This window comes from Trematosphaeria pertusa (genome assembly GCF_010094035.1).
Source record: "Trematosphaeria pertusa strain CBS 122368 unplaced genomic scaffold BU26scaffold_10, whole genome shotgun sequence".
NCBI classification, from domain to species: domain Eukaryota; kingdom Fungi; phylum Ascomycota; class Dothideomycetes; order Pleosporales; family Trematosphaeriaceae; genus Trematosphaeria; species Trematosphaeria pertusa.
Genome location: NW_022987221.1, coordinates 636,702 through 652,265, shown reverse-complemented (window position 1 = coordinate 652,265; position 15,564 = coordinate 636,702). Strand labels below are relative to the sequence as shown.

General features: G+C 51.6%; 7 protein-coding genes across 7 annotated transcripts; 3 read left to right on the top strand and 4 right to left on the bottom strand.

Moving 5' to 3' along the window:
* Positions 1-327: 327 nt before the first annotated feature.
* Positions 328-1,036, bottom strand: BU26DRAFT_576518 (uncharacterized protein; the record flags this gene model as incomplete). Its single annotated transcript, XM_033834376.1, has 1 exon — positions 328-1,036. The coding sequence occupies one exon, from the start codon at positions 1,034-1,036 to the stop codon at positions 485-487; it is 552 nt and encodes a 183-aa protein (XP_033681634.1). The 3' UTR covers positions 328-484.
* A 189-nt stretch (positions 1,037-1,225) lies between these two features.
* Positions 1,226-3,123, top strand: BU26DRAFT_50382 (uncharacterized protein). The gene is made up of 3 exons (XM_033826716.1): positions 1,226-1,313; positions 1,402-2,482; positions 2,534-3,123. Exons 2-3 carry the CDS (start codon positions 1,505-1,507, stop codon positions 3,032-3,034), a joined length of 1,479 nt encoding a protein of 492 aa, XP_033681633.1. The 5' UTR covers positions 1,226-1,313; positions 1,402-1,504; the 3' UTR covers positions 3,035-3,123.
* Positions 3,124-3,226: 103 nt separating this feature from the next.
* On the bottom strand, positions 3,227-4,402 carry BU26DRAFT_606850 (uncharacterized protein; the record flags this gene model as incomplete). Its single annotated transcript, XM_033835699.1, has 1 exon — positions 3,227-4,402. The coding sequence occupies one exon, from the start codon at positions 4,400-4,402 to the stop codon at positions 3,227-3,229; it is 1,176 nt and encodes a 391-aa protein (XP_033681632.1).
* A 1,493-nt stretch (positions 4,403-5,895) lies between these two features.
* On the bottom strand, positions 5,896-6,387 carry BU26DRAFT_566982 (uncharacterized protein; the record flags this gene model as incomplete). Its single annotated transcript, XM_033833596.1, has 1 exon — positions 5,896-6,387. The coding sequence occupies one exon, from the start codon at positions 6,385-6,387 to the stop codon at positions 5,896-5,898; it is 492 nt and encodes a 163-aa protein (XP_033681631.1).
* Positions 6,388-6,947: 560 nt separating this feature from the next.
* Positions 6,948-8,879, top strand: BU26DRAFT_576517 (uncharacterized protein; the record flags this gene model as incomplete). The annotated part of the gene is made up of 1 exon (XM_033834375.1): positions 6,948-8,879. One exon carries the CDS (start codon positions 6,948-6,950, stop codon positions 8,877-8,879), a length of 1,932 nt encoding a protein of 643 aa, XP_033681630.1.
* A 2,403-nt stretch (positions 8,880-11,282) lies between these two features.
* On the top strand, positions 11,283-12,883 carry BU26DRAFT_50359 (kinase-like protein). Its single transcript, XM_033826705.1, has 5 exons — positions 11,283-11,679; positions 11,760-11,859; positions 12,012-12,055; positions 12,120-12,133; positions 12,203-12,883. Exons 1-5 carry the CDS (start codon positions 11,396-11,398, stop codon positions 12,679-12,681), a joined length of 921 nt encoding a protein of 306 aa, XP_033681629.1. The 5' UTR covers positions 11,283-11,395; the 3' UTR covers positions 12,682-12,883.
* On the bottom strand, positions 12,856-13,679 carry BU26DRAFT_50342 (uncharacterized protein). Its single transcript, XM_033826695.1, has one exon. The coding sequence runs from the start codon at positions 13,602-13,604 to the stop codon at positions 13,086-13,088; it is 519 nt and encodes a 172-aa protein (XP_033681628.1). The 5' UTR covers positions 13,605-13,679; the 3' UTR covers positions 12,856-13,085.
* Between the last annotated feature and the right edge of the window lie 1,885 nt (positions 13,680-15,564).

Here is a 15,564-nt window from a genome sequence, read left to right as displayed (position 1 = left end):
TTGGGATGGCGTGGGCTTCATCTCAACAAATCTTCCAAGCTGTCGCACTACTTTTTATTCCCTTTCACAACACCTTTTCTTTGGACGTCTCTTTTAGCAGCTTACTCGATATTTTCCATTTACAAGTTTACTTCTGCAGTTAGGATTACTCTGCAATGGCCTTCGACTTAAGCGTCATACCTAGGTATCGCTGGAACCGCTGACTCTCTATCTTCGACCTCCTATGCGGAGGGGCAAGAGTTCCTGCACTAGACGACGCTTTGAAACAAGAGACATTTGCTAACCCATAACATCCAGGTTATGATTCTGATCGCAATCCATCTTCTACTACATCAGACTCTTTACATTTTATAACGTCACTTCATATGCTTCCCCTCAAATTTAGATTTCCAAAAATTTTTGCTATTAATCTAAGTTACTTCTGCGCTTGGCTAAAATTTCATATCATTGCTACCACGGATGATGCCGGGCTTGATTGGCTTCTTTACCTTTTTGCCTTCGACTTATAGGCCTTCAAGCTCTCAGCCGGCTGGAGTTTACTGGCCTTCATCTTGGTCGGTTGCCTTGGGAGCTTTGACATCCTGTACTCGTACTGCTCAAGCTTCTTCTTCTCCTTGTAATATTCGAAATCTTTAGGCTCCTCGATCTTCAACGTCGCCATCTCCGCGGCGAGATCCGCGTCAGCATCTTTTTTCAGGATGCCCTTCGCCTCCGGAGAGAGCTCCATACCCCGCGCCGCCTCCTTGAAGATCAAGTTGAACCCATGGTTGTAAGGATGGGTGCAGCAGCCTCCGGGGGAATCCACCGAGAACCGCTCGCCACACATGATCTCGGTCTCCGGGTTCACAGCAATGCAGAACGCCAAGTGTAGCTTGTCTACCTCATAGCAGGAGCGTTTTGTCGGCGCTTTACACTTTTTGCAATGGTGAGTTCTGCCGCAAGGTTGGCGCGTTCGAATATTGCGCGTGTTGGGGTCGAAACACCCGCTGAAGTTCTCTCCGTAGAGTTTCTGTAGATCAAGGTCGATGTAAGGCATGATGACTATCTGGATCACTTGCTAACAGTGCTTGGATTCAGGTGTGTGAGAGTTGACTGATAGGGGCAAGTACAGTTGTGGGGGATCTAAATAGGGAGGCCTGGTAAGCTTTATGCAATAGGTAGACAATGTTCTCCTTTCAACTCACTGCGTACTAGGTACCAGGATGTGCATTCTACATTCCAAAGCCCTGTATCGCATCAAATCATTGTGATTCACGTTGTCCGGATGCGATCATTGCAAATGTCCGTGGCGTAACCAGAGCGCACGAAACAATGTAAGTCTTGGTTGCCTCGTTTCCTCTTTGTACGTCGAACATAATCCGAATGAACATTGTGTCCAAACATAACTGATCAAAGAGACAGCCCATAAATACAAGCGTACCCTTCCAACACCCCGGGGCTTAGACCACGGACAGCTGCCTCGCCTTCGACCCTTTATATTTTTCACACCTCACAACCCCTAGGTATGAAAAACGTTACCTGTTTCCAATCCGCCATGGATTTCTTCCGCCGTCTTCGACTGCCGACCCTGGAAGGTCTGTCGAAGACCGCTACGCCCGTCCCCGTTGTATCCGTCGATCCTAAACTCCAGCTTCAGGCTCGGGCAACCAAGCAGGAGATCAAGCCTGATCCGGAGAACGATGGCGATAATGAGCAAGAATGTGCAGATGAGGAGGAATGGGTCGATCGCCGCGATTTTGAACACATTCAAGCCATCGAAGATAGCGCTTTCAAGAAGCTGCTTCTGCAGCATCTTGATCCAAACAACGAGCTGGAGCCTGCGGACTGCACGATCGATTTTCGCGACCGAGGCACCTTCAATCTCTGCGCTATGCTTACACTGAAGGGCAAAGCGGGGCATTTTGTTATTAAAGTCCCCGCACACGGCACTGCGTCAGCGTGGACGGATAGTGATGCTTTCAATCTCCGCAACGAAGTGTACAGCATGAAGTACATCCGCCGCCATACCAAGGTCCCAGTTCCGGAAATTTATGGCTGGGACAATACGCTCGACAACGTAATTGGGGCGCCCTATGTCATCATGGCTGTTGTAGATGGCATGCCGGCCTATGAGCTCTGGATCCCTACTAATCCAGACGGCACAAAGAACTACCGTAACATGGATGAGCCTTCTCCGGAGCATGCGGCCACTCGTCGCAAGTTTTTGAAGAACTTGGCTTCTACGATGGCAGAACTACGGCATCTTCAATTCGAGCAAGCCGGGATGCTTCATTTTGAGGAAGATCCCAATGCTGAGGGTGCGAAGTCTCCTACGGTTGGCCATTTCTTTGAGTACAAGGGCGATGGCACCATGAAGGAGTGTCCTGCTTATTCGTCCACCCAGAATTATTTAAAGACTAAGTGGTACGAGTTCGGTGAAGCCATCGAGGCCGAGGGCGAAATGTCCGACGAGCTGTTCGGGGTGCATCTCTTTTGTAACATGGTCCGCGGCGCATTTCCCCTGTCATCATCAGCAGACACTGATGAAGAAAAGGAGACGTTCGTGCTAACCCACCCTGATCTTGACCTTCAGAATGTCTTCGTAAACCGGGAAGGTGAGATCACTGGTATCATCGACTGGGATGGTGTTCGTGTCGTGCCTCGATGCATCGGCCACGCCGCGCTCCCGCTCTTTCTCCGCAAAGACTGGGATTGCGACTACGATATCGACGACGCGGACCACATGCCATGGATCTACAACTATTACCGCAATTTGTACTCTCAGTACGTGAAGGACGCGATCAGCACTTCGGACGGCTCCTCCATCGGCGACGCTAAGTTCACGCCCAAATCAGGTCTATATTGCGCGGCATGGGAAGCGATGGAGAACCGCGGCGGGGCTAAGCCCGCCTTTGTTGACCGCATGTTCAAAGAGATCCCGGGGCTGCGCGCTGTGGACCAGGAGAAGTTTTTGAAGCGGCTAGGCGGTGAGGAAGGGTGGGCCCGCGCGGAGACGATGTTGATCTCTGAGTTGGGTAAGCTTTTCGCTCCTTAGGCCTTTGCTCGATAGACAGCGCTACCGCAAATTTCCTAGATTTGATTGAGACACCTACGTTTCTATAGGGTGGCTCTGGTAATCCTTTATTTCATTTGTACTACGTTTCAAACAACGAAAACATTTCATCATCAATCTTGCCTTCATTTTTTCTAGTTCCTCATCTATTCATGTCTCCTCACCCCATGCTTTCTACTTTCCACAATGCGCCTTCTGAAAGTGCGTCATGAAACTCGTCGATCGTAATTCCCTGCCCGATTCCTGGCCCCGTCCTTCTCCAACATGTATCTTGCACAGCGGACACTCATTCCACAACTTTGTACACTGATCCCAGACTTTTGCGAAGCCTTCTAGACCGTGCTTTCCATCACCAGCCATCTGTTTCAGAGCGCCATGCCCAGATTCCCAGGCTCGCACCGTATCTGCATGTAGGACTTTCTCGTCCGTCATCAGCACTGACTTCAAATGTGCCAGGAGTTCTGCGGCCTCGCTTTCCTGCGCCTTCTTGTCGGCATTCACACGCCCCCAGGCCAGGTGCAAGTTCCCGTTCGCGAGTCGCTGTGGGAACTTGCGCTTTGCGTACAATTCCTTTCCGACCAGGATGCTCGTCTGTAGCGTTAAGGTCGCGTGCGGGCAAAACGGCGGGACCCACACCGTCGTGTTTTGCGGTTGGATGAACACGATACCATTGCTCATCTCCTTAAAGCTCTTGGAGAGGCGGCTCCGGTTGCCGCGGGGGGCGGTGTACGCCCTGCTCGCCGCATCCAGATTCTCTTTCGTGGGTGGATAGAAGATCCATAGCTTCGCGCCTTGTGCTAGGGTCGCGGTCCCATATCCGATATCATGGTGAAGGTCCGCAACACTTCCGAAGGGCATGATGTTCACGCTGACGTCTGTTTCGCGTAGGAGGTCCTTGCGTTTCGGCATATCCTTCACCCGACGCGGATAGACATACTTGTCGCTCAACCGCGGACTGACCACGTTCCAGAGCCCCTGTCCAGTTCCGGCATGGAGTGGCTTGAACACATCCAGGATGATTTTCGCAGCCGCCAACTCGTCATTCTCCTTGCCCCGAGACGGGAATACGCTGAAGCGCTTGGGGTGGCCTAGCATGTCTGCAAGAAGTATTTCGGTGACTTCACGGGCTGAGAGACGGGGTTTGAAGATGGGTTCTTGGATAAAGTGTGGGATGTCGAGGTCGGATGGGCCAAAGACATTGCCGGAATTGTACGAAGAGGGCGACGCGGGGTCTACGGCTTGAAGCTTGCTAGCCTTGAGCACAGTGCGGAAAGCATCCCAGGAACCGTCCTTGTCGGGGAGAGCGTTAATGATGCCTTTGATTGTTTGAGGCGGGCGAAAACCCGTCATGTTCCTCTCCTCTTTCTCACTTCTGGGGTTTCTATTCTTGCGCCTTCGTCTTCGCACGCTTATACTTTGAAATCCAGGGGCAGCATATCAAACACCAGCTCTATCCGGATTTCCTTTCAGTCATTGTTTGACACTACTTCTAGTTTTTGTCCGAGCGCGTTTCTTTATCAGACCCATCTGAGAATCTCGCTCCATGGAACAATCGCTTTGTTGCTCAGCACAGTGCTATGTCCGCATTGGGCTATATCTTGCTCGATTCAGTAAAGTTGCTAATTTTCCCCTTCTAGATCCAATGATCTGCGGCTTTTCCACCTCCGGCGTATATAAGGCTTCTTGCTGTACTCCATCTAGCTTCTTCATGACACTACTCCCGACTGGAACCCAATGGGTTCGCGTCGGCATGAGCAAACCCCATGGTCTAAGTGTTCCCGTCAACATGTACAAGCATGGCTGATTTCTATCTAGACAAACTTGCATATCGTGCGCAGAACTGAGTGAAGTATCATGCGTCCCCATAGCCACGCACTGCACAAGCCGTGAACGGTCCTTGACCGTCCACTGGTTACCCCCTTCAGCAATAGGAGCTAGAGTGCCCTAAGCCTTTCTCTCCTCTGACCTTCCAAACAGTGTCGCACCGGCTATAATAGGCGAACGGTAAGATTCTTATACAGTGGTCGCTACTCGCCAAGCCCCGCCAGCACAACCTATATATACCACTAGAGCAAGCATTCCTATCACATACGACCATAGGATCAGGAAAATACCGCATCCCGTTTGCTCTGCATACGTCAAGCCTGATACCGGCGGATTAGTAGTTAGGTGGGTGACCACTAGCGAATACCCGGCTGTTGTATGTTTTTGATTTTTTTTTGCTAGGATTTTAGTTTTAGGGTAGTGGGAATGGATGAAAGAGTTGGGGAAGAGCGCCCCTCACAATGCCGTAACCTAAGAGACGCTCTGCGGGGCGCGGGTTTGGGTCTTCCTCTTCTAAGGGTAGGTTAAGGCTAGCCAGCAATTCACTCTTTGCAACGAATCTATACTGTTTAAGAAATGCGCTAACCCTATTAGGTTTAGTACATTCCCTAGTTTCGAGCTCTCTCCGCGTCAACCCTAGGTCCTTTTTTAGGGGAGTGATAGCTAATTTCTAAAGTTTCGTTAAGAAAGCAGTTAAGTTACTGTAGCAGTTTAAAAGATTCATCACTAAGTCCGCGCGCAGGACGGGAAGCACTAGGTACGTTATATTAGATTAATTCGATTATGCTTAGCATTGACGGCTATGAATTAAACGTTCTTTAGGTCTCGTGGACACCAATAAGGACTGTGCCGTTGCGCATCTCGGCTTACTTAACGTTCCGTTTGCATGGCAATAAAACGCGTACCGCATATTTTCCGTCAACATGAAGAGGGTCAGCACATGATCGGTCCGATGCTTTCGACTTGAGTACGATCCAATGCTTCTAGTAGCAGAGACAAGAGGCCAGGCTATCTCGCAGCTAGCGCTTTGAAGCCCTAGTGCACCTCTGCAACTGGGCGATATGCTTAGCCAATGGCTGCTTCTTACCCTGCTTGTTGTTCATTTTCTGCTTTGGCGTGGCCTTGGCGTGAAACTGGGGTTTAGACCAGTCCGTGTTGTACAGACGCTCCTCAACTTCCTCGGCAGCGGCTTTCTCTTCAGCCCTGGTCTTGGCGTCCATCTCAAGCTCATAGTCAGTCTTGAAGTCTGGATCCTTAGCTCGACGCTCCTTCACGATTTCCCGGTTGAAGCCCTCATGATACGGATGCTCCATACAACCTCCTCTACTCTTGACGTTGAAGCGGATGCCACAGAACCCGGCTTTGTTGTTCTTGGGAGCACTGCAGTACGCGACGTGCCCCTTCTTGAGACATTCGGACGTGGCCTGCTTACCGCACTCCTGGCACTTATGAGAGAGGGAGCCAATTTTGCCAGTGGCAGCGTTGCGACACATCAATGCTGGACGAGTCATCTTGAGTGAGTGTGTTGATTGTTGCTCTAGTGCTTTCGGATTGGGTTTCAGAAAGATCGTGAGTCGGCTTTGCTTTGACGGCTTCGGCTCTGGTTGTTGATGGATGAGAAGAAGATCGCAGGGCCCATGGGGGCTTTCTATAGAAGCTGGGGGAGGGTGAGGTGCACGCATCGTTCCCTGACATGCACGTTGGACGCTGCGTGTTGTTCTTGAATGCCGACTGCTGCGCCAGTCGGAGGTGGTATTCTAAGAAAACAATGGAAGTTAGGAGTCACTGGCCAGCTCCCATTCAATTCGATGCAGCGTGACTGCTGTCATAGCTCACTGACGTACCTAATCATTCATGCTCCACGCTTCCTCATGTGACTGCGTCTGAAGTCACTGAAAAGCTACAATAACATTGTGCGCACATAGAATAGTGACTAGTAACCTACAATTGTGTCTATTCTTACTCTCCTGGTATCTTCTCCTGCTGTTATAAAAACATCCTCTCCTCATCGGAAAGCCTACCCACACCTCCCCAACTAGCATACCACAACAACCAACTTAAGCACACAACCATGGGTCTCGGCAAGTTGTTCAAGACTGCTGCCTCTACTGGCAAGCCCAACTTGGGCAAGAAGGTCTTGAAGAAGTGCATGGCTCCGTTCAAGCTGCTGAAGGAGATCGGTTGGGCTCAGGAATCCGATGGCGACGTCTCTCGACACAACTCGACTCCTGCAAATAAGAAGGATTTGGTTGTGACTACCACCGGCATCCTCGTCGCCGCGACTAAGTATGCTCCCCGCATCGTCACAGTTGCTGAGTGGACGCCCCATATCGTCCCCGTTGGTGAAGAGACCGCGTCCCATACCGTGAGCATTGATGGCGAGGCCAACTCTAACATCTCTCTCGTTGGTGGTCGAAAGGACCCAGCTCCGGTTCATCCAGGTCGAATCCTTATTGCTGTTCGGGATAGCGCCGCCTTTTCCGATTCGTCTACTACCTCTTCTAATTCGAATGACGCCAAGTCTTCACGTGAAGGCTCGCTCCCCAAAAGCATCACCGAGACTGAGGTCTCCGACGAAGAAGTCGAAGATGAGGACGGCTGCGAAGACGCCGTGAAAGAAGATGGGAATGCGGAAGAGGACATTGATGACCTAGAGGATAACGAAGCCGGAGACCAAGATTATGATGAAGAAACCGATGAGGCAGAGCAAGAGCGCTGGGGTCCAATCCTTGCCATCCCGGACGACGCGTTCGCCAAACTCGCCAACCGCCTCATGATCAAAAAAGCCGAAATCTCTTCGCCAGGTTACACAGTGGAGAAGCGCACGAGCGGCACCTATAACCATGCAGTCATCATGGAAAATGGCATCACTAAAGTTGTCGCCAAAGTCCCGGTTGTTGGCATGAAGGATCGATGGACTCACCATCACGCCGCCATCCTGCGCTCCGAAGCACACACGATGATGTACATTAAGAAAAAGCTCCCGCACTTCCCGATTGCAGAAGTCCTTGGTTACGACGAGACGTTCGAGAACGAGATCGGCGCACCGTTCGTGATGCTGTCCTTTCTAGAAGGCAAGGATTCGCACGAGATCTGGTTCGACATTGATGAGGACGGCGAGGCAGACGGCTTTAAGGCAGATAACCCTTCACTAGAGCGCGAGCAGCTGCGCCTTACCTTGCTTCGGTCCCTCGCAAAGCATATGGCCGAGCTTCGTGATCTCGAGTTTGATGGTATTGGTATGCTGTACTTCGAAGACGACGATCCAAACAAGCCCACTATCGGTCCCCATCATGGCTGGGACGACCGAATGGACGAGTCTCAGCGGCATTACTGGGAGCGCCGAGTATACCGGACGACATCGGAATACTACAGTGATCGCCTCGATACGCGGACTCGTGACGAAAACCGCAGCAAAGGCCAGCGATTCATGCTCGATTGTGTCTTCAACTCCGAGCCGTTCGCGGCGTCGAAGAAGCATGAGGACGACGAGCATGAATCATTCACCCTGTCCCATGTAGATCTGAATTGGCAGAACATCCTTTGCAACGATGCCGGAGAGGTAACTGGGATCCTTGATTGGGACTGCGTTTCTACCGTCCCTCGATGCGTTGGTTTCTCTACAGTTCCGCTCTTCCTGCAGAACGACTGGGGAATGGATTACGTCGTTCCCGACACAGCTATGCACTCACCTTGGCGCCTCGCTAAGTACCGCAAGGTTTATGCAGACGCCATGAAGGAAGCCTGTGGCAAAGATTCGGACGCAAAATACACTGAGAAGTCACACATCTTTGCGGTGATCCAAGAAATGATCTTCGGTGACCCTGGAAATTGGGTCGATAAGACAAATGACTTCATCGCGAAGCTGATGTTGGAGATTCCGTACTTACGGCGCGTGGATCCTGCGAGCTTCCAGGAGACGATGTGGGAGGAGGATTGGATGGCTGCGAAGGAAATTTTGCAGGAGTGGATTCCGAAGGTGCTTGATTATCGCAACGTTTGAAGGATGGGAGGAGGCGGTACCTTTTGACTTTACATCGGTTTAATCATGACGCTGGTCGTCAGCTAATAGCCCGCGGGCCTATTTCCTTCTAACGGGCTCTTTGACTTAAAACCTACTACTACTTGGACTACAATGACGAAATGAAACTACATATACCCAACTATCTCCCAACACACATTTTCGACAGTGAAGTGACTAACATTTAGAGGCGTAATGACATTGAAATCTTGTCTGTGGAGAGCTGCAACGAAAACATGGGACTAACCTAAAAAGGCTATCCATTCTAATATAGAACGAAATAGCAAAAAGACCAGTGCATCCTAGACAGCCATCCATGACGAACAAGGCGAAGGCGAGGTCTGGAATCCAGCAAGAGATGGAAACGTCCGAATTGATCCGAAACGCGTGACATCAATTGGGACGAAGTTGGCGAAAACAGGGGCGGACAAATGTTACGCCGAGATTAGTCAGCACGCTAGCTTGTCCCGTCCCATGCCGAGGCCCCCTCCCAAGGTTTCTTCCTTCCTCGCATCTCACCGTAGGACACAGGCTTCCGTTGAACACATTATGGAACTGATACTCGTTACCTATCGAAGGCGTTCTCCAAGATGAAGCTTTCGAGCCATCTAAATCTTCCGTCGAGCTCTTGTCTGTCTGATTTACCTCAGTACCTACCGCTTTTACTCCGGCATTCTAGGTGAATCGACTGTTTTAAGAGTTCTTCGCAAGTAGCCCGAAATCACGAAGAGAGCACCTGATCAACGACCGGAAGGATCGGGCTTCTGATCGCACTATCTCTCTAATTTGCGACGAAATATGCACAAGAGACCATCTTCGGAAGAGAAATTGTTCATGCCAAGATTTCGACAAGCTCTTTATACTTGGCTTTGTTCCGTCCATTTTGTGTGCTCATCGCCGCAAACGGCACGAAGAAAGCCATAACCGAGCTTCGCCTGGTTCGATCCGCACCAGCACGAGTTTGACAATGTAAATCTTTCGCCCGATTCAACTTTTCGGTCAACTCGCCCTTCGAGCAAGACCCTCCCCACCCTAGCTCCAAGCGAATGAGGACTTTCGAGAACGACTCTATTTACCCTGTCTCGAAGACAGCCCCGACTTTTCGATGGCCGCCGCGAGCCAAAACGTCCTTCCGTTTCGAGAGTACAATCCAAGCACGCGAGACCCTGACTCCTTCCTCCGTTATGCATACTACATTCTTAATCACCGCAAAGCACTGCTTCGAAACTACCACGTACGACCGCCGCAGGGGGCATATAGAGGTAGCATAATGATAAGGTTCTATAGGGTGCGGTATCGGCATGGTGAGCAGTTAGATGGGTATGGATTCGCGCGATGCACATGGTCAGAGACGAATGGTGCGAAAGACATTGGCAGCAATACGGACCACAAGGAGAGGACAGCAAAGAGAAGCAGCGGAGGTGGCCACAAGGGGAAGGATGACGCATCTAAGCAAGCCGTGAATCAACCCGACATCTGGTTCAGCAGGCGGGAAGCCCTAGTCGATATTATAGATCTCCCGGAAATCGTCCCAGGAAATGAAGGAGTGCGCGCACAGGTTGCCAACCAGATTATGGCCGCCGGCTTCCTGACCGGCACGTGGGGCCAAGTGGATCCCGCACATTTGCCGGTCGGATACTTGGAGCCACTCACGCAGATACAGCAACATCTGTACGATTGGCCGAATGAAGAAATCACAATAATAGCAGAACCAGAAGGGCAGAGTGAGCCGACGATGGAGCAGATGTTCTCGAATTTCACGGCTGTGCGGGCGATGGAAAGGGTGCTGAGGACACAGTGGAGGATGGCGCCCGTACGGGATACGGACGCAATCAATCACGACATTCTAGTGGATTGGGCCAGCTTGGTCGTTAAATGGAGCGCGGATGGCCAAATGTGCAGGATTGATGCAACTCATGAGAAAGATTGGCCCGTTCGAGGTGCGTTCAAACGGGATGAGACGGGACTCTGGCAGTCCGTTAAGGCCTCCGAGCTCCCGGAGAAGTTGGATGGAAAGGAAGCGAAATACGAGCTGAACTACCTACCCCGGAGAGTTGGATCGCCCACCATGTACATTTTCCAGGAGGGCCGTGGCTGGGAGGAGGGGTGGCACATGCTTGTCACAAGCCCAAGCGACGAACTGCCCTTGGAGCAACGCCCTCTTGTACAGTCGCCTTCAGGAACTAAACGACGGCGGATCGAGCAGGCCGATGCAGAGGAGAATTTAGGCCGTGTACTTGGACGAGGCGCAGGCCAGTGGAAATTTGTGAAGCAGTTGGACTGGCGCGGTGAACGAGAATTCAATAGGGAAAACGTGCATCTGTACAAGTGTGTTTCGGACACTGGGACACTCATCGACGTAAGCATCCCCTTTCGTTTTCTCCCCAGAACATGTTCTGATGGTGCACTCTACTGACGACTAACAGCGCATTGCTGTGAAAGTCGTAAACAGTGATACCCGCGAGGAAGCAGAGGAGCCTGTGCCTGCCGACGTATTGATGCACGACCCTCGGCACCACTTCCAGCAAGTCCCGCGGCAGGGCATGCTCACCAAGAAGGACAAAAATAACTGCATTCTTCCAATGCGGGGATGGTCGCAAAACCCAGGCTTCTACCAGAGCGATATCCACATTTACATAGAGTACGCACTCTACGGTTCTTTGAGCAGCCTGCTACAGAAGTTCACGTCCGCGAACAAACTCGTTCCGGAGCCCTTTATCTGGTACACGGCGAGAAAGTTGATCCAGGCTTGCCAGTTGATGGAGGAGAACATGATGATACAGTAAGTTCCCTACCCTACTCGCCGTCCCCGCTTGAAAGGAGTGTTTAGAAGAGGGAAGGGGTGCGCTGACACCAAATCAGTCCGGACATCAAGCTGGAAAATATTTTTTGTATGGAGGCCCATCCAAACCGTGACTTCCCAGCATTCTGCATGCCGGTAGTGGGCGACTTTGACCTTATGGTAAGTTTGTCCCGGTATGCAAGCACGTATGTGTCTTTGCTTGGACCCTTAAAACCAGCTCCCGAAGGCCTTCAACGAATTGCGTACGGATTGGCATACATCCCGCTCATCCAAGTCTAAATCATTTGCTAGAACGAAATAACACCTCACAGGTACCACTAAATTACCATTTCACACATACGGTGGGAACCTATGGGTAAGCCTCCTCCCTATCTCCATGTCCCACCATCTCGTAATAGCATAGCTAACAAACTCGCCAGCTGGCTAACTCCCGGTAAACCTTCCCCTTCTCCCCTTACCTCCACCTTTATCCCCATCAACATCCACTAACCCCTACCTACAGAACAATTAAACAACGGTCACGCCACCCCTGCACTCCATGTCTACGCCATCGGCCTAATCCTCTGGTCGCTAATGCGCAAGCGCCCCCACGGCACGATCTACAACACCACACACGGGTCCCTCCGCGAGGGTCCGCTCCCCGGCCACGAGCCCGGCGACACTCCCCCTCTCCCCGCCGACAGCAGGAGACTATACAGCACGAGGCTGGAGAAGTTTGTGGAAGACCTCTTGGTGAAAGAAGTTGATAGCAGGATGTCGTTGCAGGAGGTGAGCGATGCGGTGGAGGAAGGACTTCAGAAGTTGGAGGCGAGGTATCCCGGATTGAAGACGAAGAGGAGGGAGGATGGTGGGTGGCCTGGGTTTTGGGACGTGATGGGTAGGGAGGCGGACCAGTTTAGGGTGGATAGGCGCTGGAAGAGGCATCGGTGGGGGGAGGAGAGTGGCGGGTCTCAAAGGAATGGATTCGAAGGACTGGCTTAATCCATCGAAACGGAGAAGTGGCTAGGCGATCTAAGAAATGCACTCTTTTTTGGCCTCTACAGCGCTATTACGGAGTAAGTGAATGTGGGAAGCTTGGTTCCGGAATTCACGCTCCCGCAAAGACGTAGCTGAGGAGGAAGGTGTGTACGATTCCAAATCTGGATACGTAAATTTGGGTTGCATTCCAGACACCTCCTTTATTCGCGCTTCAAGGATAGACGGCTGGTTGGCTGCAAACGGCGAACTGGCACAACATTCCTTCAGCGCCGAACGGTCGAAGGCATAAGAAATCTTCGTTGGCAATCCCGCATTAATCATCCGTCTTGCCGAAAAGCGGCCTACTTTAGAAACAAACCACACATCTCCATGCATTCCAAAGCGTACTCTCACCACCATCCCAGCAATCACGACAAGGTCCTGCGTTTCCTAGGCCGCTCATTTTCCCACCCATGCAGCCCCCCTGCTGCCCAATGCGCAAACTCATCCCCCTCGTCACTGCTATACGGATCCGCTTCGCCTCCATGTTCACCGCCTCTATGCTTCCTCTTATCCGCACCCAGCACCGCGCCAATTTTGAACTCATCATCACCCCAATTCACCCTAAACCACTCGGGCACATCCTCTCTTTTCTTTGTGCTCAGCCCGCCATACTCAGCATCGTAATCAGCAAGTCCGCTCGTAGTCTCCTCCACTAGCTGCTTCAGGCTCGGTCTCTTGCGGTCATCGTCATTTAGACACCAATCGACGAGAGTATCAAGGCGCATACTGTAGAGCCAGTCGTAGCCAGTCTCGTTATCGATGCGCTCCGACTCAGCCAAGACATCGAAGGCTTCTGGGTCTAGTATAGATACGGCGTCTTCTCCTACTTCGTTTGAGAGGGCGCCGGAATCTCCGGGGTTGGGGATCCCGTAGGTGTTGCGCATGAGGGAGTAGACGAGGCAGCCTATTTGCCAGACGTCTGTGCGTACGGGGCTTTGCGGATAGGGGCCGTATTGTTCTAGAGAAGTCAGTATCATCGGCCTGCACAAGTTCGGTCTGATAACGCGAATGGGCTGCACATACCAGGGGCGCGGAAGGCCTGGGAACCGATGTCCGAGGTAATCTGCTCGTGTCCAACGCGGTAGTATATCTCGAAATCCGCGAGTATGGGGACCTTGTAGTGTATGTCTGCGGAGGAGGGGTTATGCTTGAGGAGCACGTTGCCCGGCTTAATATCTATGGCGCGTTAGGAGAATCGGAATAGATGGGGCGCCCAGGGACATGGACTCACCAACGTGTACGAAGCCATCCCCGGCCTGCTCGTGATGGCGGAGCTCATGACATGCTTGAGCGATATTTCGAAATACCATCCAGATGAAATTTTCTGGTAAATGAGAGGGAGCGTCGGGCCTAGCGGTTCAGAACGGATATCTATCTTCCGAATTCGCAGACTTACAACGTGCCAGCACTGATGATGTGGTGCTGCATCACATCTTTCAACGATCCATGAGGCGCATATTCGAGATCTGCAAAAGGTTCAGCGCCGCCAAACATCTCTGAGGACGAGAACTTACACATATAGTGCGGCATATCCGAAGAATCATGGAACGAGCCGCCCGTCATGCGCAAACACACGTCGGCGCTAAATTTTTCGACAATTTTGTGGAGATAAAACTCTCTAGGTTCGACGCTGAAGCCCTCGGAATCGCATGAGAGATCTCCACGAATCCGCCTAGCTTTCTTGAGGATCTTGCGCTGATATGCGTGTAAGTGTCATACCTACCATCACGCGACGCGGGAAGCCTAACTTACCCTGTGTATCGTTCTGTTCTCATCCGTGCATACGAACATGCTCACTGTACCCTGCCCTGAGAGTTCCATGCGTATACAGTCCCTATGCTTTAGTGTTAGTTCGACGCTTTCGAATTGGGAACGGTGCATCCATGTACGCCAGGCACTCGCGTTTCAAACAACAGGAGCTCGACTACGAACAAGACCTTGCATCAAAGGGTTCCTACCATTGCAAATTCCCCCTCGTTCCCTCTCGTTCCCCTTCGAGCTGTGCTCTGACGTGAGAAACCATAGACACCCTATGGTCCTTCAATTTCATCCACGAGCCATCCCCCTCGTCATACAAATAGTAATCGTTGTTCAGGATATAGAGCCGGTAATCCATCGTCTTTCCATGGTGGAAAGGAAATCTTTCCGGAAGCGCACCTGTTTCATGGATGCGCCACTTCAGGGGAGCATTCGCCTCCATGCCGTCGAAGACCTCCTCGAAATAGCAGACCACGTCGTGATCGAGATCCGCCGAAACAGTCATCTTGGTAAAGCGGCGCATTACCTCGTAAGGATCATTCCTCCACGCGGCGTGGTATACTTCGGTCATGACCTTGGCCCAGAGGCTACAAGGCTCGAGAGGGGCCGCGCAGGGTAGAGTGTCGCATCTTCTCAGGTACAGTCCGCTGAATAGCTCAGCAGCCGTGTGGGTTACGTAGAAAGCGGCCTTGAATATCTCGAGCTTGCCTTTGAACTCTCTCTGGTAGAATATTTGCCGGGTGGTATTGTCGACATACACATCCAATTCAAACGGATCGCCGACTGGGTTGGTAGAAGAAGGAAACGGGACATTCGACGGCGAAAGGAACATGGCCTCTGGCATCCGCCAACGGAGACGTATGGGCTCTAGAGGAGTTGGTGTAGTAGAAAACGTGATTTCATAAGCCGATTCACTTCGAGGTTCGCGTTCTGTTCCATTTGCGTCGGGGTTGGAGTCGGGCATAGCAGAAACACTGGCCCTTCTTTCGCTTCGCGATTCTTCATCCTCTATTCCTCTGGTATCGGGCCCGACGTCCGGAGGGTCGCCATACTGCGTATATGTGATCCGACCAAGATATCGTAGGC

Coding starts and splice junctions, on each gene's coding strand:
- BU26DRAFT_50382 (XM_033826716.1), top strand. CDS start 1,505: ATGAAAAACGTTACCTGTTTCCAATCCGCCATGGATTTCTTCCGCCGT. Junction 2,483..2,533: donor TGCATCTCTTTTGTAACATG/GTCCGCGGCGCA, acceptor GATGAAGAAAAG/GAGACGTTCGTGCTAACCCA.
- BU26DRAFT_50359 (XM_033826705.1), top strand. CDS start 11,396: ATGCACGACCCTCGGCACCACTTCCAGCAAGTCCCGCGGCAGGGCATG. Junction 11,680..11,759: donor GAGGAGAACATGATGATACA/GTAAGTTCCCTA, acceptor ACACCAAATCAG/TCCGGACATCAAGCTGGAAA. Junction 11,860..12,011: donor TGGGCGACTTTGACCTTATG/GTAAGTTTGTCC, acceptor AACACCTCACAG/GTACCACTAAATTACCATTT.
- BU26DRAFT_50342 (XM_033826695.1), bottom strand. CDS start 13,604: ATGCGCAACACCTACGGGATCCCCAACCCCGGAGATTCCGGCGCCCTC.